This window comes from Papilio machaon, chromosome 10, assembly GCF_912999745.1.
Source record: "Papilio machaon chromosome 10, ilPapMach1.1, whole genome shotgun sequence".
Lineage (NCBI taxonomy): Eukaryota > Metazoa > Arthropoda > Insecta > Lepidoptera > Papilionidae > Papilio > Papilio machaon.
This window is the reverse complement of record NC_059995.1, coordinates 200,998-228,036: the sequence shown is the minus strand read 5'-3', so window position 1 is coordinate 228,036 and position 27,039 is coordinate 200,998. Positions and strand designations below refer to the sequence as shown.

Here is a 27,039-nt window from a genome sequence, read left to right as displayed (position 1 = left end):
CACCTTCCTTATAACGCACAGAAAAACTATAACTATTACTTTAAATAAGTGCAATTACTCATAACTATTTTTTAAAATAAAATTACGAGCACGGATTTACAGAAGTTGTTTACGCACGGCGGTACGGTTCCGACCATATCTACTCCTTTTTTTTTTTTTTTTTTTTTTTCATTGTAAGTGAAGCATTGTGCTTTTTTTTAATGAGAAATAAAGATCTTTAAACCTAAACCTAATGGTAGTCATAAAAATTAATTAAATTAAAAGAAATTTACATCATCTGATTAAATGATGTACTCATCGAACAACGCCATCAGAAGTTATGTCGTCATAACAAGAACAATGTTTACATTTCCGTGCATGTTACTGTACAACCAACTTAATGGATATCTGCAATAATTAACAACTGATATAGGAGAACGGTAGGTCTTGTTGCTAACAAACATTTTACGTATAATTTAGATATATTTTGTAGTACAGAAAATACAAAACAAAACAACAAAAGTGTGAGTCATTGTCACTATCAGTGGCTGCAATGAACTCCCCCTCGAAGATATACTATGATCGCCATGAATAGTACGAAGAAAAGTATATAGATTAACCTTAAATTAAGTTGAAATCTAAATTTTTCATTATTATGCATAAATTTCATATAAACCAAACGACTATGCCAATAAAGTATTTACTATTTAATCACGATAATTATGTGTTATTCAAATGCACACTTAGCTAATCCATTTCCCTTTTTTTTTAATATTTCAGTTGTTGCTTTACTAAGTATCAATGTTATCATAAGTCATAAGATCATTGGTTTATGTATGTATCAATTCACTAATCACTCAGCGTTCCGGCCGACGCCATGATGTATTATCAAGCCGGCGTATCAACAACACTCAAGCTTAATGTCAAAATAGAATATTGAATTAAATAATTGAAAAATGTTGTATGTCGAAACTAACCCGAATAATAATAATAATATCATGTAGCATCGAATCTTATCCCTATTCTTTCGTTTAAAGAAAAATTCTGAAGGGGTCTTTCCTGTTACTGAGTGAGGAGTAGAGTTATACATCATAAAATACTAATATAATGTTTCTCTTATATTCGTCTCTTTTTTCGCTTACACTTATTCTAAGGTACTTTAAGATATCCCTATTTTGAAGCTCGACTTACCCATTCATTTGCGGCCAATATGGAACAGTACTAAAAGTTTAATGTTGCAATCTTCACAAAAAGTTTTAAACTCTTCATTTACAAACTGCTGGCTCATTTACAATCTGCAGTGATTGAATGTGGATAGCCCAGTCGACTAAAGAGTTCCTTCAGGATGTTAATAATTTGTGAACCTGTTATGGTCCTGGTCACAGGTGGGCACAGTTAAGCAAAAGTTAACTTCGTTAATCTTTAATTCGTTAAATAAAAATGTAACTTCGTTAATCGTTAAAGCCTTTAATTAATAAATATTTAACGCAATTTAAAGTTGACAGTTAAAGTTAATTTTTGTTTATATTATAAGGGACAATCAGGCAAATGGCCATATGAATAATCTCCGAATCGCATGGACCGATTTTGTCGAGACTATCAATAGAACCTAGGCTATATTTTTTCCGCGCTTACGAAATCACGGACGAACGCTAGACCTATCTATAGTTTAGTTATATTTTAAATTCAAATAAAACTTAGACGATTGGGCCGATGTACTACTGTCTGTACAATACACATGACAGCGTGCACTAGTTACACACACTTGTATACTACACTGACAATGATGGACAAATGACCTTTTCAGTCATTTTTTTTTATCGACATTCCGACGTCACGGAATTAGAGTTAACTAAATTTAGACAACACAAATTTTCTATTAAACTGTGAGACCTGGTAATATTCAAAAGAAAATAATCAAAACTTTTGTGCAGTATTTACATGTATCTGTTACTATTTGCACCCGTATATTCATTTGCTCATGCTCCCACAATTGAACATTTAATTTTACGTATAATTTGGTAATATATATATATATATATTTTTTTGCTAAGGACCCACGAACAGACTTTAGTATTAACTACTTTTTTATTTATTAACATAGGTTTATCAATAAAACTTCTTAACATCAGAGGGAACTTATTGTAACATTGATAAATAAACTATATAACCAATCCAGTGATACATCTCAACGCATCAAACTATACAACTGAGATGCCATCGATAACTTCTAGCATCTACTGATATATCGTCGGATCTAATGTTATATGTTAAATAAAGTTAAATTGCTCTCAGTGTACAGAGTGTACGTCACATGACCACGACATAACGAAAACAACCGATTGCGGGTGATGTCTTCTATCTTTCTTATCACCTATAAAATCGTTATAGTCAATTAGTAAGAATATGTTTTGACTTATTTTCAACGACATTCTATTAATTTTAAAACAATCTTTCGATATACGCAAAAATCATAATTACACTAACACAATTATTCTATCTCTTTCTTCATTTTTTCTCGTTTTAGCGTATACTTTTTTTGTTGTAAACAAACAAATTATCTTCGCTATTGTAATAATGTACCTCTCTTTTTAGCAGTCGTTGCAATATCAGCTGCTTCCTACTGAAAATGTTCGATTTAAATCTAAAATCTAAAATACCTTCAATTTAATAAAAGTTCTTTTGTTTTTACTAATGCTTCTTATTTAAAAGAAGTCCGAGACACATTAAATTCAATCTAATGAATTTCATTTTGTACAACGTAATAAAATAATTTAGAATATCTCTAATTTAATAGAAATCCAAATTATAAATGTATACTTTTCAATACTATTTTACCGTACCTTATTAGGTTTACCTATTTACGCATTCATATATCCAATTTAATGGATATCCAAAATAGACGAAGATATATCACCAATTTAATGGAAATCCAGAACACTACATATCTGTATTATCTATATATATATAAAAGAAAGTCGTATTAGCCACACCATTTATAACTCAAGAACGGCTGAATCGATTCGACTGAAAATTGGTGGGCAGGCAGCTCAGAACCAGGAAACGGACATAGGATAATTTTTACCCCGTTCTCTATCTTTTTATTCCGCGCGGACAAAGTCGCGGGTAAAAGCTAGTTTTAGTTAAAATGATAGATTTTCAAAATACGGCCTGTACCTGTCATTTTACGTGAAATACTTAGTTGCAGTTAATAGATAATAGACCCATATTTCGTATGACACTGTCTTAGATCCTAGAACGGTTCGTTGAAGAAGATTCACAAATACCTTTGCCAGAAATATAATTATTTCTGAACAAAATAAATATGTCAGTTGATACTTATTGTAGCATTTGATGTGTCTCGTTACAGAGAATATTTGATGACCAAATAGTGGGTAGATTAATATAACAGATTTAAAACATCTTTACAAATAAATCAGGCCACCCGTTGACCCCGCCTTTTATTGACGTTCCTTACACTTATGAAGATTGATATTTTAAGTACTCGAAGGTATAATAATTTACAATAATTTCAATCGCTTTTTTTTACAATTAATTTTTTACAGTTAGCTGTAATAATTTGTAAATATTATTGATAATTAAAATTTTTGTGAACTAAACTTTAATAGATAAATATTCATACTCATCATAATAAATAGATAACGACGGCGGAAGTGATATCGCATGCTTGCAATAAATCATCATTACTATTTTACACGTATACAACTTATAAAATCGTATAAACTGTAAACTAATGTTCCCCGTATCATATTGTCATCTTTCTTCTATTATGAAATCTATAATAATTGTACTCTACTTTTAGGCACAAAATTAAATATCTTGATTGCAATGTTTTAATTTACACACAAGTATTTTATTACTTAGGGCGCAAAATACGGACATAGTTACCAATTTTCTATTTTGTTTTTTTTTTTTTTTTTTTTTTCACCTCGTCGCCATTTGTAGGACCATAGGGTCCCTAAAGATGATTAAGGACAGACACTGGCTCACCACTACCACACTGGAGCGCAGGCGCACGTCCGCTTCGTACCGCGTTCGTCACTCAACTACCCAGAGACAGCTGTGCCTTCCAGTGTGGTACATGAGACAGTGAATTGTATCTATTCCATAGACACAAACACTACAGAAGTCATTCCTCAAATCGAACGCGCGACGAACGTCCTTAAAAGTATGCAAGCTAGAAAAAGACAGCTGATAACGTTTTAAATTATTTATGAAAGTGTTCAAAAGTTACTGTTGCAAGAGAGGGTAAAATTGTCCGAGCTACAAATGAGACCATTACTATAGAATTGTTTTGGAATTGTAATTATAACGATGCATTATAAGGCGGTTATGTGGAGTTTTAACCGGTTATGATTCAAATATATTTTAACACACTCCAAAACAACGAATCTATACCTATTCTTTCTCGTAGTATTAATATTATCCAATGTATTAGATTATTTACGTGACAAGTCAGCACATATGTCACGTCGACAGCGTGTTTAATCAGTGACACGCCGCTCGCAGAGTGACGCGCCTCATTGAAGATGATGGGGACAGATGTGGTCCAAGTTAAAGGAGATATAAGAGAACGTAAATCTTTTACAAAGAAGTAAAACGATTTTGGTTCGTGGGTTGTGTTGGTTTTGATGAAGAAAGTGAAGGAAGTCCTTACATGCTTTGTACACTCTTAGGCACTTTCTGCCGCCCTAATAGTTTATGATGGCTTTAACAGAGGCTTAATGTAGATTTCTATGAGCCTAGCACGAATATTTGTGACAATCTCCATCGTATCGTTATAGACTTTGAATTAAAATTTTATCGGGCGTTAAAGTACACCAAAATTGTCATACTAATTTTGACATACTCGACGGTGACAATGCGAAGACTATATTGTTACAAATATTCGTGCTAGGCCCAATGTCCGTTGGATTCTGAGAATATCTCTGTATAAAACATATCGTCATCCCTGTCATTATCTTTGACATAACAAAGATAAAAATATGTATTAAACGGAGATCTTGGTCTCAGAAGCCCACGGTAAGCGAGTTTAAACGCCTAGAGCGAGCTCAGCCAATGATCTTCGTATAATAACAACCTTTGTACTTCCTAGATAGTAATATTGAATAAACGTATAGCATCAAAGTAGAGCCAGCAGAGATCACTCAAAGATAATTGCATTCATAGTCCGAGCGCCGCTAATGATGGATGTCATTAGATTAGACTGTGTGTATAGGGTCAATAACCTGTGCCCTAGATACTTCTCCTTTGACTATCATTTACTACTGACGAACTGTTCTGCATCTGCAGATCTTCTTGTGTTGATATCTATCCAAGAGCGTCGGTGATCTCTTTATCTTGCTGTTTTACCTCCATAACACAAAAAAGCAAATTTCAAATACATAGTACGACTGGTTGTAATATTGTGTAACTTTTTTACTCTAATGTAAGGATATAACGGCGATAAGTAGCTGACAGGATGGGGGGAGCGAGGGGAGGGAGAAACTAAAAGCTTGAGCTCATTAGTTTCACTACAACGCCGGTAGATGTACCGTATTACGACAACGTTTTAAAATCCACTCAAAAGCGCTCACAGATTTTGTGAATAACTTTATGTAAGCCGCCCAAGAATAGATCAAGTTAAATGTTCAGCCACAACTCTTGTAGAGCAAGGACAAGGTTCGTTGGCCACGAACACTTCCTAAATACAAAATTCCGCTTTGACAGTCGACATTAGTGCAACGAGCCGTGTCTCTCTGCGCGGCTTTCCAACTTGCATCGTTGCCAGATAACCCATCACATTATATAGCAAAACAATGACCCATGGCTACCGAAGCTCTGTTTCACATTTGTGTATTTTTTAGGATATTGTACGATTACGAGTATGTAAAATACGTATGTCAAGGAATTGTTATATTTTGTACATTGAGTATGACTGTGAAACAGTTTGTTTGGTTTCATATAATTATTTTATTTGCGCACTGATTAAAATGAAATAAACACTAAATTTCATTTGATACGTACTACAATGTATTAATAAAAACAGTATACAAGTCATTCAAGACATTTTTAATACTACCGCGCACAAAGTCACAGACATCCCGACAAAGAGACAAAATCATATAGTTAAAATGAAGATATGCATTGATTTCATTGTTGTTTCACTTGCCTTTGCGATAAACTGATGGAGAGAAGTGTGTATTGAAGTGAGGGTCTTGTTAACGATAACGAAGTGAAAGTAGAAGGGATGTGCCTGAAGCCTCATTAGGGGGCACTCGGCTGACCGACATTCAGCGCAGGTCGGCTGCCATTCACGAGTGACGTTTGTGATAAGCCGCGAGATCTACTACCTAACATTTTACTTAGATGCTACGTGCTATGTATACATACATATTAATAAAATTTGAGTGTCTTTACGTGATATAGTGGAAAAAACATATTTCGTACACGTAAAGTATTTGCGTGGCTCATAACGGAAAACTAATTTTTAAATTTTTGTCTGTCTGCATGTCTGTCCGCAAAGTCGCGTTTGTTCCGGGTAATCTCCGAAACTGCTGGATAGATTTTGACAGGATTTTAACTCTGCACTAACGAAGTCGCGGGCCACCGCTAGTTTCGTTCAATATTAATTTTAAGTAAACATTTTTAATATTGTAGATTTTGTGTTATATTAATAAGTAGATAAATCTGTCTGGTTTGTGTATTTTGAACAAAGATAATTTGAGAAAACAGAAATAGTGGCTTAAAAAATTGCTAACATTTTTAAATCCTTTTATAACTTTAATTAAAATATACCTGGAGAATATACAGGATGTAGCTTAATTCTGACTGTACTAATATATTTATTTTTCGCTAGTAATAAGATTATCCGGGGATATATAGAGGGCAGCTTGGGCTAAAGTACGGTTGTAGCCGCCCTTAATTAGATCAGCGATGTTCGTATTCAGTAGCCGCTGTGTAATAAACACATTTCGCCAACCCGCACCGATAATAATAATAGTTTCTCCCGTTTGGCATTAGTCGAATATAGAGGGAGTTTTGCTTGAAGCTCGCTAGTCATCTTACTTCTTAGTAAAAATGCAAAAGTTTAGATGGTTGGGTTAATGGATGGACGGATGTTTGAAGGTATCTCCGGAACGGCTCAACGGATGTATATACATGAAATTTTGCACAGATGTAGAACATAGTCCAGGAGAACACAATGGCGTTTTATTTTTAATTTCACGCAGACGGAGTCGCGGGCGACAGCTACTAGATTAACAAAATAACAAAAAATAAGTTGTGTATTTTTTTTTTCAAGTTCGTAAGTATGATCGTATTTAAGATTCAATATCAAAATTATATGAAATACTTCATCTATATCTATATGTATCATTAGATACCTTAGATTTCCCGTGGGAGGTTATTTCGAAATCGTCAATCATCTTTAGGCCAAGCTAGCATTACTTACAAACAACTTCAAAGTACTTAAATATTTTGTCATAAATGATGTTTTTATGATGCTTATTTTTAAAATTTCAGCTTAAAAATATAATTGTTTACTAAGCTCCGGAGTTAATGCGATTCGATCGTTAATAAGGCGCGTCGGGGATTTTTGCGTGGAAATGTCGGGATAAAGTACGATTATCGAGGACCATAATTGAATTCGCAATTTTCCATTTAAGGCGCGAGTCGAGCGGTTAACGCTTTTAGTCGGTGTCGGCTAATTGTTTTAAACATTTTAATATGGTCAAAACATAAAATTACAAAACACGTGCATAATAATTCTTTATAATATCTTTATAATAATAAAAATGATTTTTTTTTATTTCAAAACACAATAATTATACACATATTTTAGGTTGAGATTATGATAAGAAGTAAAAGTAATTTTACTTTACATTTCACTTAAGACGGTATATTATTTTTCTCACTTTATTTCAACAATCATTGTTCATACAAATAAAAAATAAATTAATGTAAAAATTTTATTTAAGTTGCATTTTAGTACATACATAACATCAAAACTTCAATGAAGCGAGAAAACATTGTTTTTATATCCTTATAATTTTTTCTACTGAATGTTTAATAATTTTGTTACCTTTTATTAAGTCAAACCAAGGAATCAAGTTTAAGGAGTCCGTTAATAAGTCAATGCCAAGTTTTCTGCTAGTGATTGAAATTTTCCATTTAATTTATCAACTTGCTTCCGCTTACAAAGTTTATAGGTTAAGTATATTATTAATTTAGAATGGTAAATACTCGAAGTGAATTGTAAATAAATTTCAAATAAATCAACTTCTACAATAATCAACAAAGTTATAGAGTTCTCGTTTTTAACATAAGTAATAATGATGGGAAAATTTCTTCGCAACACGACCCGACAGACCGCCAGGTACCATCCATACAATCTGGATGACTAGTATTCCACAACAGTGCGATTGTTGCGAAATTGGCCGTGTTGTGAAATGGTCTGTCCTTCAAGAACAGAGCGTATATTTTTCTTAAAGGCCGGCAACGCATCTGCAGTTATTCTAGTGGTGCGTATCACCTTGATGTCACCGCCGTTCGTTCGGCCCCTTCTCTTATGAAAAAAATACCTTAGAGTGCAGTGAAATTGAAAACAAAGAGAAAAGCGTGCTAAAAGAACTTCCAAATTTAGATAACTGTATAGATATAAGACAGTACTTATAGGGACTAATTCAAAAACTTGACTTGAAAGAACCAGTGATTTATTTATGCCTTTTGAAAATATTAAATACTAGTAATCGCCCGCGACTTCGTCAACGCAGAAAAGAAAGTTGTATTCTAGAGAGCATAGGCTACCTTCTCGCTACCTATCTACTTACTACTACTAATACCTACTACTTAATAAAAAATATTTTTGTTATATACAATTGCAAATACATGATATGGAAAAAATATATGTTTTTCAATATTATATACAGAACCTCCAATTTTACTATATTATGATTTAGTTTGGCTTATAGTTGGTAGAATTTTCTACACTCCACAAAACCGAGGCCCTCTGCTTCAAAGGGCCGAGGTGGAGAGTGCCCGCAGGAGCGACCCTCCGGATCAACGGGGACGAGGTCGAGGTTAAGGCCCGGATCAAATATCTTGGCCTTATCCTCGATGGGGGTTGGCGTTTCGGAGATCACTTCCGGACGCTAACCCCCCGACTCGTCGGCGCGGCTTCCGCCCTCGCCAGGCTCCTCCCGAACCTGAGAGGTCCGGGCGTGCAGGTCAGACGACTGTATGCCATGGTCGTTCGCAGTATGGCCCTGTACGGCGCGCCGATATGGGCAGAAGCCCTTGACGCGTCAAACAGGGCCCTCCTCCGCAGGCCGCAGCGCATCGTTGCGGTGCGCGCATGCAGGGCCTACCGCACGGTTGGCCATGCAGCGGCCTGCGCTTTGGCCGGCACTCCCCCATGGGAGATAGAAGCGGGTGTGCTGGCCGAAGCGTACCGGGAGCGGGTCGAGCAGAGAGCTCGGGGCGAAGCCCCGGCTCCAGAGGAGCTCGCCCGGTCCCGGGCGGAGAGAAAGCGAACGACCATAGAGCTGTGGGCTGCTGGCCTAGCGGACGCCAAATACGGCGCCCGCACCATAGAGGCCATACGCCCACAGCTCTCGGACTGGTGCGGGAAGCGCCACGGCGCGATGAATTACAGACTATCACAGATCCTTACAGGTCATGGCTGCTTCGGGCGGTACCTTTGCCGAATACAAAGAGAAGAGACGACGTCGTGCCACGAGTGCGGCGCTGATGAGGACACCGCGCAACACACCCTTCAGGTATGTACAGCGTGGTCCGAAGAGCGCCGCACTCTGGTAGCGGCGATTGGTGATGACCTCTCACTCCCAGGCGTAATTCGCGCCATGCTGGGCAGTGAGGGGTCATGGGAGGCGGTTTCCTCCTTCTGCGAAATTGTAATTTCGCAGAAGGAGGAAAGGGAGCGAGAGCGCGAGGATAATCCCCTCGCGCCCCCGCTCAGACGCAGGAGAGTGGGGAGAAGGAGGCGGGGTTTCGCCGCCGTACTTCTCCCCACAAACCATGCGTGAGAGGGAGGCCCCTTCAGGGCGATAACGCAGGCGGGGCCACGGAAGAAAGCTAAAGCGTTCCCGTGGCGCCCGCCATAATGCGTTAGAGGGCAGTCAGGTTTTAGTGGGTATTCCGGTCACCTTCTGTGGCCGGCGAGTCCCACACTCCCTACGCCATTGCACAGCCCGGCGTAGGCGTGCGTAAACGCATTTCCTGACTATAAAAAAAAAAAAAAAAAAAAATGGTAGAATTTTCTAAGCGATCTTGATATGCATCATTGAGACGTGAACAATCATTCATTTGTTTGTTACATACAGAACTTCAATTTAATTTATATGTACAGACTACAATATACGGAAATGCTTCTATGTTTGCTTGCACACAAAGGTCTCGAATGTCAAACAAGGTGACGATGCAATCACTAATCGATAGGGCTTGCGTTATCACAATATGACATTTGCCCCCACAACATCTGTATAAAATTCGAAGCGACTTAGTTACATTTTAACATTTACATTGAATCTGTTCATTAACTCTGTAGTTTAGTTTATAATCATAAAATGTCAAGAGACTTAAAAAACAAAACTATCGTTGTTACTGGAGGATCGGTGGGCATTGGATACGCAATCGCCGACAGCTTTTTACAAAAGAATCCAAAAGTGGTTATTATTTTAAACACCAATGAAGAGCAAGGATCGGAAGCTATAAAAAAATTAGCCGCTAAATATGGTCAGAATAAAGCCGTCTATTACAAGTGTGATGTTACAACAGACCTAGAAGTTATTTTTGATAAAATTATAAAAGAGTTCAACACCGTTGATGTGCTAGTTAACAATGCTGGAATATTGAACGACGTTTACTTAAGAAAAACCATCGATACAAACGTGATTGCTTTGATGGAATGGTCCTTGAAGTTTTTGGAACACATGAGAAAGGACAAATCTGGAAAAGGAGGTACAATAATAAATATTAGCTCAATTTATGGATATAGAACAGACCCTTATATACCTGTATATCACGCTTCAAAGTTTGCTGTGATGGGATTTACGAAATCATTGGGACATGAGCACAACTTTACTAAATTTGGTGTCAGGGTGGTGGCTATTTGCCCTGGATTTACCGAAACCAAGTTAGTGCAGAATATGATAACATGGACTCCTGATATAATGAAAGAGTTTAACTCTTTCGTTCAAACTAAGCCGTGGCAGAAACCTGAAGCAGTGGGCAAAGCGGCAGTGGAAGTGTTTGAGAACGCGGACAGCGGCACGGCGTGGCTCATTGAAGGGGGGCAGCCAATCACATTGGTGCAGTAGTATGAATACATTGTAGTGCCACGTGCTGTAAAAGACATTGGGGAAGATCTTTGTCCAGCAGTGGTCAGATGGTAGTTATGATGTTGTAGTGCGTTCAAATCTTAATAAATTCTAACTGTAAAAATGACGATACTTCCATCCAAATTACCACCCCCACTTTCAACCCCTTACAACTTTTTTCGCGTTAAAAAGGTCTAGACTATCTGTGTACCAAATTTCATTTAAATCGGTTCAGTAGTTTTGGCGTGAAAACGAGGGAGACAGACAGAGCTACTTTTGCATTTATAATTTTATCAACATGGTTATCAACGCCCATGGACATCCGCAACACTACAGGAACTGCAGATGCGTTGCCGAACAAAACTAGAGATTGTGGTCATTATCATCATCAATTATGATCGAGATGGTTCTCGGTGTTCCCGCCGCTAATTTGCCCCCTTCTCATTTAAAAAAAAAGTTTTTAAAGATTATTTTTAAGTCATATATAAGTTTAAAGTTTACTTTTTACTTGCTATCGCCCGCAACTGCGTCCACATAAAACATTAATAAGTAGCCTATGTGTTCTTCCAGGCTACACTACATAAATGCCAAATTTCAGCGCGATTCATGCAGCCGTTCTGACCGTTCTAACAAACATCCTGCCATCCATTTATCTAAACATTCGTATTTATAATATAAGTAATATTGATGTAATATGTTTTGCAGTTGTTTATTAGTAGACGTTATTTTTTATCATCTTTATTATAATAAAAATAAACTTTTGCGCGGATAAAGTTATTTCCTGCTACCCGTCAGTGGGCCGACTAGTAAACTGTCGGCGATACATGATTGATTCGATGTTGTCATCATGAAATATTACTTTCATACAAAAAATCAAGCTTGATAAATAAATATCAAAGTATATTAGAACACTTTAGAACATATTTTGAAAGAATGATTTAACAGTTCGGTGGATGAACTCAATCGTGTTAGTCGTCTTTCTTTTATCTATATGGATTATTTATCAACTTATCTACATAAATAACAACTTTTATCCATACATTAGCAGTTACTCTGCGAATTTATCCGCGCGGAATTAATAGGTTCAGTGGTTACTGAACCTATTTAATGACAGCAAACAAACAAACAAATCTTTCTTTATAATATTAATATAGATGTTTCTAAAATTTATTAATACTTTTAGCAACTTGTTTTCGTAAACATAATTTCAACATGACCACACGTCACTGTCTTAACGTTAACTTGAATCGTATCGTGTCCATAAAAGATAAAACATCTATTTTATTCTATAAATCACCAAATGTTTCCGCCAACACGTATTTTTTTCATTCAATAAAAGAAAAGCGAAACGTTTTCATTATCAAAGTTGTGCGGTCTCACAAAGTTTGTGTTTAAATTTGTCCTCGGAACTTTTTGTTGCATCAATTTAAGTCGTCGGTCGACAGCTGTTTATGTAAAACTGTGAAAAACGACGCAGCGGACAGAAAACATAGCATTAAACTCGTTTAAACTTAAAAATTGTATCTATAAAAGTTTGTAAAGAAATGCTCTAGAGTTTCAGGAAAACAAATCAGAAACAATTAAATTATCCTTAAAAAAAATACAATAATTTAAACGTAAGCCTATCGTATAACAAACTTATATTCGGGAATGGGAAGTGTATTTGACAGAGGGGATGCGTCCCGTCCGTCGATTAAAGGTAGGCAACACATCTGCAATTGCGGATGTTTATAGGCAACGGTCGCTTTGTTATTTCGATGAACGACGGCGGCCGCTAGATCGTTTTCTACATACATTATTACTATCGTACATAATATAATAAAATTATATATTATATTATTATTATTATTTATGTCCTCCGTGACGGATTACGTCACGGAGGACATCAGATCATAATAAAATTACATATCAATATAAATAAATTGCATATTTTTGAAAAACAACTAATGAAAGATAATAATCAGATTAGGGGTGTTGTTGCTTGATAAAGTGATAGCTACACAATTCAGTTATCACTACGCAGATAACAGCAAATTATTTTAAATTTGGTTAAATTAATCTTTTCGTGAAAACTCGTAAACAATCTTGAATAAAAACATTAATTTTACTGCAATTCTTACCCTGATATAACTAAAAATTTAATTCAAACAGTTCAAGTCTTACAATGCAAAGAATTTAACCCATCGAGATGACATCGGAATTTCCAATATTTATTTCGGATATATTCTATCGAATAAATCTTTCGGAATGCGTAAGATAAAAAGATTTAGAACAAAAGTTGTAAGGATTTATGTGATAAATTGGCCACTTTGAAAATTTTAGGTCTGTAACGTAAGTTTAATTCGAATCGAATTCCTTATCGACCCTTTCCTAACATTAAAATAACGGCATCGAGTGACGGCGGGACCGAGGCGAGGGCGGGAGTAAGGCTGTCGCAGACTGTTACCCAACTTTATACATTTTTTATTAACTTAATCCTATAGTTATTTTAGCGCTACTCTTTTAACCATTCGAAGCATACCTAAATTTAAACTTCTACTCCGTTGCGACCAAGATGTAATGCAATATTACTTCTTTGTGTTCTTTTTACGTACTGAGAAAATATTAAGTAAATACTTAAAGGTTAATTTACTCTATGTACGAAATGTACACCGAGAGCTTATATTTTCTCAAACTGAAGTCAGCGCTAGTTAAGAGGAAAGTAAGAACAATGCCGGCTACGGCTGCTAAATAAAGTGGCGCGGGCAATTTTAATGATCTTAATAACTACTTCGCCAGTTTAGTACATTGTTAGCGCCGCTAGATGTCGCTTACAACATTATCGCGGACCGAGAACTTTGTTTTAATTTTTTTATAGTAACACTGTAAAACTGTTATGGTAACCTTAAACAGACCGCTTAAACATGGACGGCAGATCTTAGGATGCATGATACTGTTGGTTTTCACATTTCATATTTTGAAAATTAGTATTATTAAATGTTAAAATGCAAGTACTTATTTGGTGAAAGTATTTAGAAAAATCTCTGGAATAATCGATATATAAATTATTAAATGCACGCTTTCATACAAAATCAAACGTAAAATGTGGTACCGGAGTCACGTTGTCTGAGTAATGGTGTGTACACCTATATTGCCATCTCAACGGTCATAATTGAGTATAACGCCATTGAAATGTATACCTTATGACCCTGAGATAGCGTCGTAAATAATTTGTTACAGTTTTGCACTTAACACATTTTGACAATTTTTTTATTTTAAAAATTTGTCTTTTGAAATACATTTATTTATTTATAATGTGATATCAACTTTAAGTCATGGTGATAAAGCATAAACTCTTTGCAATCGAGACGTAAATTAAGTCGTTTTGGGAATGCACACCATCTTTTGTCAAACGAGGCATTACTAATATTGTTGTCGTTTCAGTATCGCTAATAAACAGGCGTAATAAGTGCCATTTGTACAGATGCGTAAGAGACGTTCCCATACTAGCGCAATCAAATAGCAACTGAGAACAAAAGATGGTTAACCGAAACGATCTAAGAGCTCGGTGGCATCTCAAACCGGTAATAATAACAAAGTAACAGCTCGAACCGAGGCGGCTGAGGAAGCCCTCGAGCCTTTACTCATAAACGAGGTTTAGGTCAAGCGCCATGCACCCGGCCACCTCAAGCCCGGTGAAGCTGTAAATGCCTCTTCAAGGTAAACAGTGACTTCTCAGTCACAAGAAAAAAAAAACAGAAGAAAAAAATTTCTCAATTCTTGCCTTCTTTTGGTAGCTCCAATTTTCGACCGCCGATCGTGAATCTACCAAATTATTATCAATGCCTAGTCTAGAACGTACTTTGTCTACAAAAATTGATTACCCCTGTCATGAAAAAAATATAAGTTCAGGACATTTCTGTAGAAAAATGCTAAAGGTCAGCTATGATCCGACCTTCCTACGAGGATAGTTTTTGTTGAGAATGTGAAGCGTAGATACAAATAGCTCCTTCATAACCTGGATTTAGGTCACACGGAGACAAAAATGACGAGCGAGAGGGGGTTGGGGGGGAGACTAATGTGTGTGTTTTTATGTGAGCTAGATATTTTTTAAGCAAAGAACGTTTTATCTGCAGTACATGATGAAATTCTAAATACTACTTTAAGTATAGAAAATTGCCGAATTATTCAAAATCTACATCCCTGAAGTAGAAAATAAGCTTTGCTATGACTCCTATAAATCATATTAATGACGTATTTTATAAAGTTTTGAGCCTTTTCCGTGTATATATCTAAGGGTTATATGTTTTGAAATAATCAACAAGATTAGCACACTTAATCTAACGGTGTTATTTAAAAGAAAGAAATGCCAAGAAAATGTTTGATAGATAACTTATCCGGTAAAAAGTGTTAGTGGTAAATGACACGCATATTATCTGTCCCTAACATCTTCAACAGAAATTTACGATTCCTCCTCTTACATGTTGAATATAAATTGAATATTGACCGGATATCGTAATTTATACGTCCACTGAAATAGAGATCAACTCTATTTATGATAGAAATCTCATTATAGTGATATCTTGAAAGTTATACATGTAGTTGTCACTTGGAGTCAGTACCTACAGTGAAATAATATGAACAACAATTCAATTATAATAAAAAAAATCTCGTATAATGATAATTGAAGTAAAATTGTGAATTTTACTTTCGTAAAATTATGTAAACTACAAGTTTTATAAAATAATTATCCCACGATATTATCTAATGTTGAAGTAAAGCATCAATTCTTTAAAAAAAAATTAATCCAAAGTTAAATATAATGTGGTTTTTAGTGCATTAAATCTCCGACGATTGATAACCCCACCCCACGCCTGGCTGTAGCAATGTCCGCGTGGAGACACTTAAAAACGAAAAAGTTCCCTCTCTGAAACGTAATGGATTCCTTTAGACTCTAGATTCGTTGTAGCCAAACAAAGTTAATGCCACTTTTATAAACGCTAACTCATTCATTTATAAAAAACTAAAATCTAAAAACTAGACTAGAAAATTCTAATCATTAATAAACCTAATTAACACTACCTAAACTAACTACCTAAACAACATTGAGGTAGACAACTCCTACGTGGTAACACTAAAATATAGTAGTAATACTACTATACTTTAGAGGTATTACTAACGATTACTATGTAGTAATGCTACCTCAACGCGTCTTAATTACAATTATTATAGAGATGATATTTTACTGTACCTTGCAAATATATAATAACTAGCAGTCGCCCGCGACTCCGTCCGCGTGGTATTAAAAAAACTTTAGGAGCCTATGTGTTATTCCAGACTATGTTCTACTTCTGTGCCATATTTCAGCAAGATTCGTTGAGTCGCTCCGGAGATACCTTCAAACAAACAAACAAACATCCATCCATCATTCCAACTAAATTTTCGCATTTATAATATTAGTAAGCAGAGCTGGGCATTAACTCGTTAGTCCGTTAATCGTTAATTAACGAAGTTAACATTTTGCTTAACGGATTAACTTTTAAGTTAACTTCAAAAAGTGTCAACGCTTTTGTTAACTTCCGTTAAACTCAACTTCCGTTAATAAAAGTCCGTTAATCGTTAAATTAGAAACTTGCTTTCATTTTGTTCAAATTACGCGCCACGCCACGCTCGTAAGTTCAACTTTGTTGGGCGACTGTCGGCGACTCGAATGGTGAACGAACGAGTTGATAATTGATATATGGGAAATTCGCGTGCAACTGTGATGCATCAGAGGAGATGCAACAGGACAAAATCAAAAGAAGGTTCTAAATAGTGTATTTCATTACGAGTATATAAAAGCAAGAGTATGTAATAGCCCACATCCCGAACGCTCTTCGTCACTGCAATACGCCACTTTTTGAGCAACTGTATTAAAACACTTTTTTACTCGTGCTTTTACTTTAGCTTTTAAGAAAACGCACGAGTTTGGATAATGTCTGAGAAAAAACCAACCACGAAGTTTTTACAAAAAAAAAATCAGTGAAGTTTTTATGCTTCATGCAAATATTTCTAAAAAGAAGCTCCTAATTTGTTACAATATCAGATTTAATGATTTTATTCAATGAATTAGGTTAGGTTTCATTTTATTTCATCTCATTAAATTTCATTTTCATTTCATATCAGTAAAAATAATCTACTGAAAAGTTGGCCGTTTTGGCATAGTTCCCTTTGCCTACCCAGAATGGATGAAGAAAACAAAAAAATCTCTGTTTGTATTCTTTTAAGGTTGGCGCCATTTTTCAAACATTTTAATTAGTTTAGTTTATTGTGTTTTTATTATTCTATTAAATTGCTTCATTTTTTCGTAACTTTATTAAAAATAGTTGTTTAGTACACGTGCGGAACTGTCATTACAACTTGTTCCAACTGTCAACCCTCACCTTCGGCTGCGCCTCCACTCGGGTAGACATTTGTCGGAACTCTAAGCAATGGTAGGCTTTCTTCACTCGTAATGAAATATACTATAATGCATTCATACTTGTCTCTAATACTTATGTGTTATAGAATTTATAGTCAAATTACTATTTTAAACAAGTGTCTCCACAATAAGTATGAAATTAGTATGTAAAATTTTGGTATGGTTAACTGTTAACGATTACCTTTAACTTGCGTTAAATTTTCGAGAATTTAACGCTTTAACGATTAACGAAGTTAATTTTTTGATTAACGAATTAACGATTAACGAAGTTAACTTTTCGATTAACTGTGCCCACCTGTGTTCGTAAGATATGTTTTAAATCTACCTAACTTTAATCTTTTCATTAATAAACTGTAACTAGATCTATTTAACTTGTTCCATTCCATAACTTGCAATGTCCTATTAAATGAAACAATGAAATACCAAGGAAATCGAGGACGAAGATTCTCAAAGCTCTGCAATAATTCAATTCACTGAAGCATTCTCTCTACATATTTCCGCTGAGCACGAAGCACTCATATTTGTTTCCATCTGAATGTTCTTTTGAAAATCTTGTAAATATAACGAGACATTATAAAAGAAAACTTGTACCAACTATACATAAATAACAAATCTGTTCCTCACTATCTCTAAATGTCTTCTAATACAAAACATTGTTCCCACTCAGTCTATTTGAAGAATCAAATAATAAACAACACCGACAAGATGACTATAAAATTCGTGACTCAAAAATCCTCTGCCCGTTAAATTCCTTTCATATTATCAACATATTTTGAAACATACTTTTGATAAAAGCTTCATAAAAGTGTATGAACAACTTGTTTGATACACTTTTAGTTTAAATTTTTCAATTTAAACCAACAAAAGGCTTACAAATTGTTTTCAAAGTAAAACCTCTAGTGGACGGAATAAAATTTATTTTCATGTAAAAAACTGAATAAACGGAAATAAACAGAACTTTCTCGAACAAAGGAAATTGTATGATGGACATTTCATTTAAATCTTGCCTACTTTAGAAAATGAAAGAACCCTACTGATAGCTAAGAAAAAAAAAATTATAAATAATCTAAAAGTATTACTAGTTAAAGTAAATACAAGAGTACATATTCTCTAACGTATTAAATAACAATTGCATAATCGGAACAGAATAAATACGCTTACTGAGCACACAAACGGAAATTAAACTTCAAAGGAAAAGTCGACCATAAGTTATTAAAGTAAAACACCATTTAATACATACTAGTGTAAGCTATTTTATATATTCTGTAATTCCATAACCTAAAACATTATTTTGTCTATTCTATAAATCAATAACACTTTTGTTTATTTTAAAATAACATCATTTATCATTGATTTGGGATCCACCATATTATTTAAATATTTGATTCACAAATTTGAAATACAAATATTCTACTTATTTTATTATTAATCGGACAGTAATTCGATATCGTAAATTAAAAGTATTGTAATGACTAGTCCGAAGGACAGCCAAGTTGGCATCATTCGGGGAATCGTGAGACAGATGTAAGATTAGTAATTGTAAAAAAGTTGTAATTTACAATTCATCAAAGAAAATATACGAGTTAAAGAAGACTGTATTTTATTAAAAGTATTCTCCGGCTGTGACTCCCACACTAGCTTTTACCCGCGACTCCGTCCGCGCGGAATAAAAAAATAGAAAACGGGGTAAAAATTATCCTATGTCCGTTTCCTGGTTCTAAGCTACCTGCCCACCAATTTTCAGTCAAATCGATTCAGCCGTTCTTGAGTTATAAATAGTGTAACTAACACGACTTTCTTTTATATATATAGATTTGTTAAAACACAGAGAATTTCAAAATGCAGTTAAACATCAGAGTTACTTTTTTTATTCACCAAATACTTATTTGTAACTTAAAAAAGAACACATTTCACTCTTAGTAACTTGGACTACTTAAATAGTTAGGTATAAGTTAAATAAAAACGGTAACTTATTGTATAATTAATATTATGGTGGAAAACGGAGTAATTATGTAATGTAATTTGCCTAGGTAAATTATAAAAGCTTATAATTTGGGTCTGTCAATATAACTTTGGTCTTAACAATGTAAAACAAAGTATTTTTGTTTTTAAAAAGTTTGACTTTAATGTAACTTCCTTGTTCGGTCAAATACATGTTGTCCATTTGCCATAATTGTGCTCAAATGACTCCTTTGTTATTTTTTTATTAAGATTTTTGTTCTTTGATAAGGATCTCTGTAATTTATGTTTAACCTCAAACTTTTTGTTTGTATAAAGAAGAAGAAATGAAATCTTAAAGAAAAATAAACTTCAAAAGAATGCTTATATAGAAATAACAAGTACTACAATGATGTCGCGATGTTTGAGGGTATGGTAATCAACATTTGGCTGTATAAGAGTATAAGGAATACATGACATCAGCGCCTCTACACAAGTAGAACATAGTCTGGAAGAACACATATGCTACTTATTTATTTATTTATTTATTTATTCTTTAGCACTTTTATAAGTACAAGGAGGACTTAATGCCTAAAGGCATTCTCTACCAGTCATCCGGCTAGCTACTACTGCTACTTCATAAAAAGATGCTTTTTTCATGCCGCACGGACAGAGTCGCGAGCGACAACTAGTATATTGTATTTAATAATAAATCGACATTCGCTGTTAAACATTTTTAATAAAGTGTAAATTTGTTCGAGTGGCGAAATTCATTGGAGAGAAGAATTTTAATGATTCAGTTGATAACTACTTTGTAAGTTAAGTGGTTCGTTAATGAAGAGGTCGGTAGGGGGCGCTGCAGTGTCAGTAGCGGGGCAGGACGGGGCTGGCGGTGAGGGGACAACGTACAACCTACTTTGTTTGTTCTCATAACTAATGATGGGGTCGAAGGCATCTATAGTTTTCTAAACTCATTTTTATACTTCCTTTCATGACTGAAAAAAATTGCTATACAGCTCTTATAGTTTGTTTTAATAATAACTTTTTAATTTAATGAATTACTCAACCGTCATTTTATTTACCAATATACTAATGGATTAAATTTTAATTACGATTACAATTGTATAAAAACTGTGCAATCAAATTAAAATGCGAGTTTTAATTCTTTTACTTACTTCCAGTAAGCAGTAAGTACAAAAAACTCGTCAAGAGTCATTCATTTTCAGACTTTTTTTTAATAAATGTTATTGAAGTGCACTTTCTTAGCAAACTCAGAAAGAACTTTCTGATTCAAAATTATTTTAATTGAACCGAAAAATTGTTTATTTTATCCTATAGAGCTGGTATTAACTGGCTTAGATAGTTTAAAATTGATTATTCGAGATGAACTTTGCAATGAGTTCGGAAAACTTAAGAAAAGAAAATTTTATCAATCTTGTATTGAAAAAAAAAGAGATAATAAAATTAACAAAAAAGTTATAACAATTTTCGACTAATACGAGTAAACCATCAAAAAGTTTAAATTCAATAGGTTGTTATCAAACACATAACAAATTAAAATAATTATTGGACAATTCATTTTATTTCACACTTACCTTGTCGAAGTGAACTATCGAATGCAATTTTTAAATAAAAAAAAATAAGATTTAATAAAAAAAAAATAAGAACCAAATTCAGCGACGTCATATAAAGGCAACACTTGGCTCTTGCCGAACTTGAAAGGAACGAACGATCAAAGGAATACTTACAGAGACAGTTACTAAATAATACTCGTAATAAACTATGATGCAATTAATCATTATTTATACATATTTATTAACTTTAAAATTAATTTAAAAAATTAAGCAATTAGACTGAAAGTTAATAAATTACTAGAAAAATATCATCACATTGATTTACGATAACGTGGTATTCGGTAACGTATATATTTTTACAATTTGAAAACATCAAATTTAAAAGCTGAGAAATATTAGCAACAGTTTTCTGATTTTATGAAGATTCAACTAAAAATAACTTCCACGATGCAATCTATTTTTTAAAAGAAAAGATAAGTATAATGCAATAAGACAATGAATTTCCTTGGTCCAGCCCCGCAGCCATCACGCTGGTAACATCATAAAAAGGATAAAAGCTTAGCTCAGACAGACATTTTAAAATCTAACTCTTAGCTTTCATCTGTTAGATTTATCGTCCCAGAGATTTCAAATGCACAAAGACTTTTAAAATATCCTGTCAATTCAATTTCTTGTTGAAGCTTTGTTGGAGAGCGCGTTTTGAAAAATTACGGAAGAATATCTTACTTCGTCTGCGGATTTCTTTTATATTAATAAATCTTCAGCGAGTTCTTTGTGCATATTTGTCTTTGTTTGAAAACCAATAAAGGATATAAAAAATAGAACAAAGTCATTTAAACATGAGTCATAAAATGTACTAACTTTCACACTCTGAGTATATAAACCCTCAGTGTAGTTTCTCAAATGCAGGTTGGTCAATATATTTCTACAAGATACAAAATTATACAGCATCCACTGAAAACGTAACACGTTTATTAATACGAACCATATATCTGTTAAACTGAAGCGTAAAATTTGATCTAAAGCAGTGATTTCCAAAGTGGTATAGATTCAGGACTGAATGTACCGCATGGGGTCCATAACTGATGTGGCGAGGGGAACTCTAGTGGGAAATAAAGTTGATTATTCACAGGTTGAAGGAGATAAGTAGAAACACACCGAAACCAGTAAAAGTTTGAAAAAGGTCTACGAGAAAAATTGTTTAGGTATCTCTGGTTTAAAATAGGCTTAATGTTAAATTAATTTTGAGCCTAGTTTTACATTTATTTTAGAAATTAAACAATACAAAGTAATTTCCATATATATATATTTAGTATCAATTTTTTTTCTAAGAAACATTGACATCCTCATGTTTAGTTTCGTTTCAAGATTACATAAAGTAAGAGGCTTACACGAGAATGGGTTTAACCAAACTGTAGGCCCCTTGTTATAGAAAAGAGGATTGTTTATTGTAAGAAATCCTTTTCCAAATAACAAGCCTTCCTTTTCACCAACTGTACAATTTATAACACACTGTGCACATCGCTGTACGCTTGACATCGTTTTGTGATACCTATTTCTGTTTCTGAATTCTTTATAGTGAGGGGAAGTAGTTTTTCTTTGAATAATCGAATATGTTGATAATTTCAACGTTATAAATAATAATTTTAAATTGTAACATTAGCTTTGGTTAGATTAAAATGCTTGTATGCTAATATTTTTAATATCATGATTAGATAAATATGTTTCTACATCAATTGAAGTTCTAGTTCGAGGACTATAATAGGGCAAGGGCACTTTAATATCCAAACCCATTTGCACCTTTCATAAGATAAAATAAACTCCAGCGTTACACATTTATTTGACGAGTAAAAAAATTTAAAAAATTAAAAGTATCTAGGAACATTTTACATTGTACGTCTTGTCTGCATAAGACGGTTTACATTTTTTATGTGACACGAATTTCTTGAGCCTCATTTTTAGGACGCGTCTGTTCATCGATCAACGCCTTGAAAAATTTTCATGTATGGTCCAAGTTAGTAACTTACAGCGTTATATATTAACGCAACCACTATCACTATGAAATTCTATTAGTATCAGTTCGTTATTTTAATGCAAACCAAATATATTACATTTACGTAGAATAAGCTAAAAAAAACATACAAAACATCTTCAAGTAAATACAATCACATTATTTGGGACAGATGTTTTGTTAGAAATAAGCGAATAAACAACATAATATAAACATTTACCAACATAGAATCCCACCTCCGGGTGGGGTTCCCACCAGAAGATGGCAAACAAGCAAGCGGTCACTTGATATCGCCAAAATAGCGAAGTGCCCGCCCCATATTGACAACTTCAAGTTTGGAATATTGCAGAGGCGTTTACGTTTCCCTTGCACCAGCTGGCACCACTCACTAGGCGGCGATACGGGGCGGAGAGGCTGCGGCGCTCACAGATGAAGTTGATAGATGACGGAGATGTAATCCCGCCAGTAATCTCCGCTTCGCTTCGCCAAATTTTTCACTTTCATCCCGCACTTTAATCCTCCACCGCTGCGCAGGATTTGTTCGTAATGCATAGCGCAGGAGGCTTATTTATGAGGAAAGCAGCCTTGTACCATCAGGTATCTTCTCGAGAGGCCGAAATGGAAAATTAACGTTGATTATAACATGCCTTAGGATAATAATAATTAACTTTTTGGATTATTTTCACATAAGTAATTACAATTAACCCATTACAATAAGTTATATTTTAGAAGTTTTATTTTTTTAAATCAATGCCTATCTATCTTATATATATATATATATATATATATATATAAAAGAAAGTCGTGTTAGTTACACTATTTATAACTCAAGATCGGTCGAACGGATTTAGCTGAAAATTGGTGGGGAGGTAGGTTAGAACTAGGAGACGGACATAGGAACTTTTTTATCTTATGTGCATTTTTTTATTCCGCGCGGACGAAGTCGCGGGTAAAAGCTAGTTAATAATAGTAATTTCATTGCAAATCAAATGTAAACTAACTCAGTTTATTGTTATGTAAATACATAATATGATAGATAATTTTTTAATGATTTTAAATTTCTACGAAAGAATTCTTTACAATATAATCATAATTGAAAACGTTTTCTAAGTTTTCCCAAGTTTCCAATTAAAATATTAATAGAAAATTATTTTACAAACCGAATCCCGACGAATCCATTTAACGAATGAAACTCTAATTGAATTTCATTTAGAGTCTAAAAACTTTTTTTTTTCTATTAAATGTAAATTTTGCTACGTCAGTTGACGTTTCACAGAAAACAAACTAAATCAAAGAGAAACAAAACAACGTGAAATTAAATCAGGTCTAAATTAAATTAGTGTTCAGACGAAGAGCTTTTATAATTCAACTGTATTATAAGTAAGTTCAATTTAAAGTCTATAAGTGAATTGTTTCTCAACTAACAATGTTAATTCTCAATGGCCAATAACTTCGGTAAAATACCTCAGGATAAGAAATATATTAACAAACGAACAACTAGAAACTAGAATTTAGAATCATCTGCTTTCATATAAACATCGTCGTGAAAAGATGTCCTTAGTGTTTTAAATGACTTAAATTCATATTCTAATGTAGGCCACATACCTTAGGTTAAACTAGATTCATTGTACACATAACTGTACAATCTTGTTATATCCACGTTAGGATTTGCGTAGCTTTACCTAACGTGTGTGGCCTGCATTATTTGGGGCTGCAGTAGGTAGAGTACGGTAATATCTCGCAGTGAATAAACATCAATCATCCCGCCGAGTCCGCGTCGTCCGCAGACTGACGCGCGTCATTACAACGTGACGCGCGTCAGTCACTGCAGTCGACGCGCTATGCGGTCGGTTACAAACAAGACATTACTTATTGCTTCATCTGTTATTCTACGTTTGCTTAAAATTTCCCTTATGATACAAAGTTGGTGAAATAAGTAGTCAGTAGGTACTTATACGATTCACCATGTTAAATTTTAAACAGTTTATGTCAATAGCGGCATAAGGGTAGGGTCAGATGAGGCGACCGCCCAAGGCGCAGGTCATAAGGGGGCGCCGTAGGCGTCAGTGTTAGATACAAAGAGGCGCCTGCGCCGAAGATACCCTATCTTTGGAAGATTTCCCCCGACACCAAAAATATAGGGGGCGCCAAAAAAATCTCACCCAGGGCGCCAGAAATGCTAAAACCGGCCCTGCTTTAGATTATTGTTAAATAACAGCAATCTCTATGAATCCCTTTTTTTGTTCCATTTACCGAATGTCGTATCGAATGGAACAGAAAATAGTCCGAAGAATAATTACTTTGTAGTGTAGTCAAGGGATTGAACAATTTGTACGGTTACGTATACGTTTTGGTGCCGGGACCGGTTCCGGTCCGTTGGAGGCAGTAACGGGCCAGAAAGCAGTGCATTTTGGTATATTTGCGCCACCTCTGCCACGGATACATCGACGAGATGATTGTGACTAATTATAACATTTCAATTTACGAACCACACTTATTAGTTTGCCTCTGAGGGCAATTTCGTTATTATATCCTATCCATGTTATTTATTCAAATCTTACTAATATTATAACTGCGAAAGTTTAGATGGATGAATGTTTATTTGAAGATACACGGAACGCCTCAACGAATCTCTATGAAAATTGGCACAGATGTAGAACATAGTCTGGAAAAACGCATAGGTTAAGTATTTTTTTAATTCCGCATGGACAGAGTCGCAGGCGAGAGCTAGTAGTTAATGTAGCTAATTATAGAATTAGGTACCTATATTTTAAACACAAAAAATTACAAAAAACATCGATTATAAGTTAGTGAGATAAATCGTAAAATCATAAATGGAATGAACAAACCACCTTCCTTCGACGATGTTTTCATTGACGTATTTACAGAGTCCCACTAACGACGCTCTCGTCTCGTCTCTACTTTGCTAAGTGGTTATTAACACGGTCATTAAAATTTCCCCTTCATTGAGGGAACCCTTTGTTTAATTGTTTTATAGGCCGCTTTAAAAACGTGTTGTGCAAACCACACTCCGCCTCATCTGATTACTATTTAATTAAATGACAAAAGAAGTTAGGTCTTATATTTTATTTATAGCCAAATACCAATATTATTTATTGTTTAACTAATGGTAATTCAAATTAACTAAATGTATAGACACAATCACATATATTCGACGCACAAAGTCAAATTTAATTTAGATAGAAGTGAATTCTTTTTAAACTTAAAGAAGTGATTCCTTTTCGGAATAATGTTCAATCTGATTCTTTATCTGCGACCTTACTTCGTCGTAAAGACGGTTCTAATCAGCGACGTACATAAAAGTCCTGTTTAAAAAAAGTATTGTTTTTATAGCTTCATAAGATAGCTCCGAACTTATTATTGGAATGAAAAGAACTCGGGTATAACATTTGTAATTCAAAATATTTATATTTAAATTCTTATATTACGTTTGTATTGATTAATTAGTCATTAGCTGCATTTAATTTAATCCGAAAGGGTAAACTTATTTTCTATAATTTTGGTGTTAATTAGTTTAGTTGCCATCTTTCGGTGAGCGCCATAACTAAAAATTTTCAAATAGATGGCGTAAAACCATACCAGGCTTCAGTGTCACTTCTTCAGATTATGCTTGCAGCTAGCTTTTAAAAAAAGTTTTTCGCACTCCGTTTATTCTCAAATAGAATTATAGAAACAATCTTTCAACAAAATAGCAATTGGACCAATTTTTATTATAAAATATCGAAATAACGCCATCTA

The 27,039-nt window shown here is 34.4% G+C and overlaps 2 protein-coding genes across 2 annotated transcripts; both read left to right on the top strand.

Moving 5' to 3' along the window:
* Window positions 1-9,239: 9,239 nt before the first annotated feature.
* On the top strand, window positions 9,240-10,459 carry LOC123721311. Its single transcript, XM_045679759.1, has 2 exons — window positions 9,240-9,893; window positions 10,349-10,459. The coding sequence occupies exons 1-2, from the start codon at window positions 9,240-9,242 to the stop codon at window positions 10,457-10,459; spliced, it is 765 nt and encodes a 254-aa protein (XP_045535715.1).
* A 67-nt stretch (window positions 10,460-10,526) lies between these two features.
* Window positions 10,527-11,384, top strand: LOC106713775 (alcohol dehydrogenase 1). The gene has a single exon (XM_014506633.2). It carries the CDS (start codon window positions 10,566-10,568, stop codon window positions 11,316-11,318), a length of 753 nt encoding a protein of 250 aa, XP_014362119.2. The 5' UTR covers window positions 10,527-10,565; the 3' UTR covers window positions 11,319-11,384.
* Window positions 11,385-27,039: the final 15,655 nt, after the last annotated feature.

Bases quoted from the DNA above. Each gene is read 5' to 3' on its own strand.
- LOC123721311 (XM_045679759.1), top strand. From the start codon at position 9,240: ATGGCCCTGTACGGCGCGCCGATATGGGCAGAAGCCCTTGACGCGTCA. The intron at 9,894-10,348 runs GTAATTTCGCAG...TTATATGTACAG, and splicing joins TTTCCTCCTTCTGCGAAATT to ACTACAATATACGGAAATGC.
- LOC106713775 (XM_014506633.2), top strand. From the start codon at position 10,566: ATGTCAAGAGACTTAAAAAACAAAACTATCGTTGTTACTGGAGGATCG.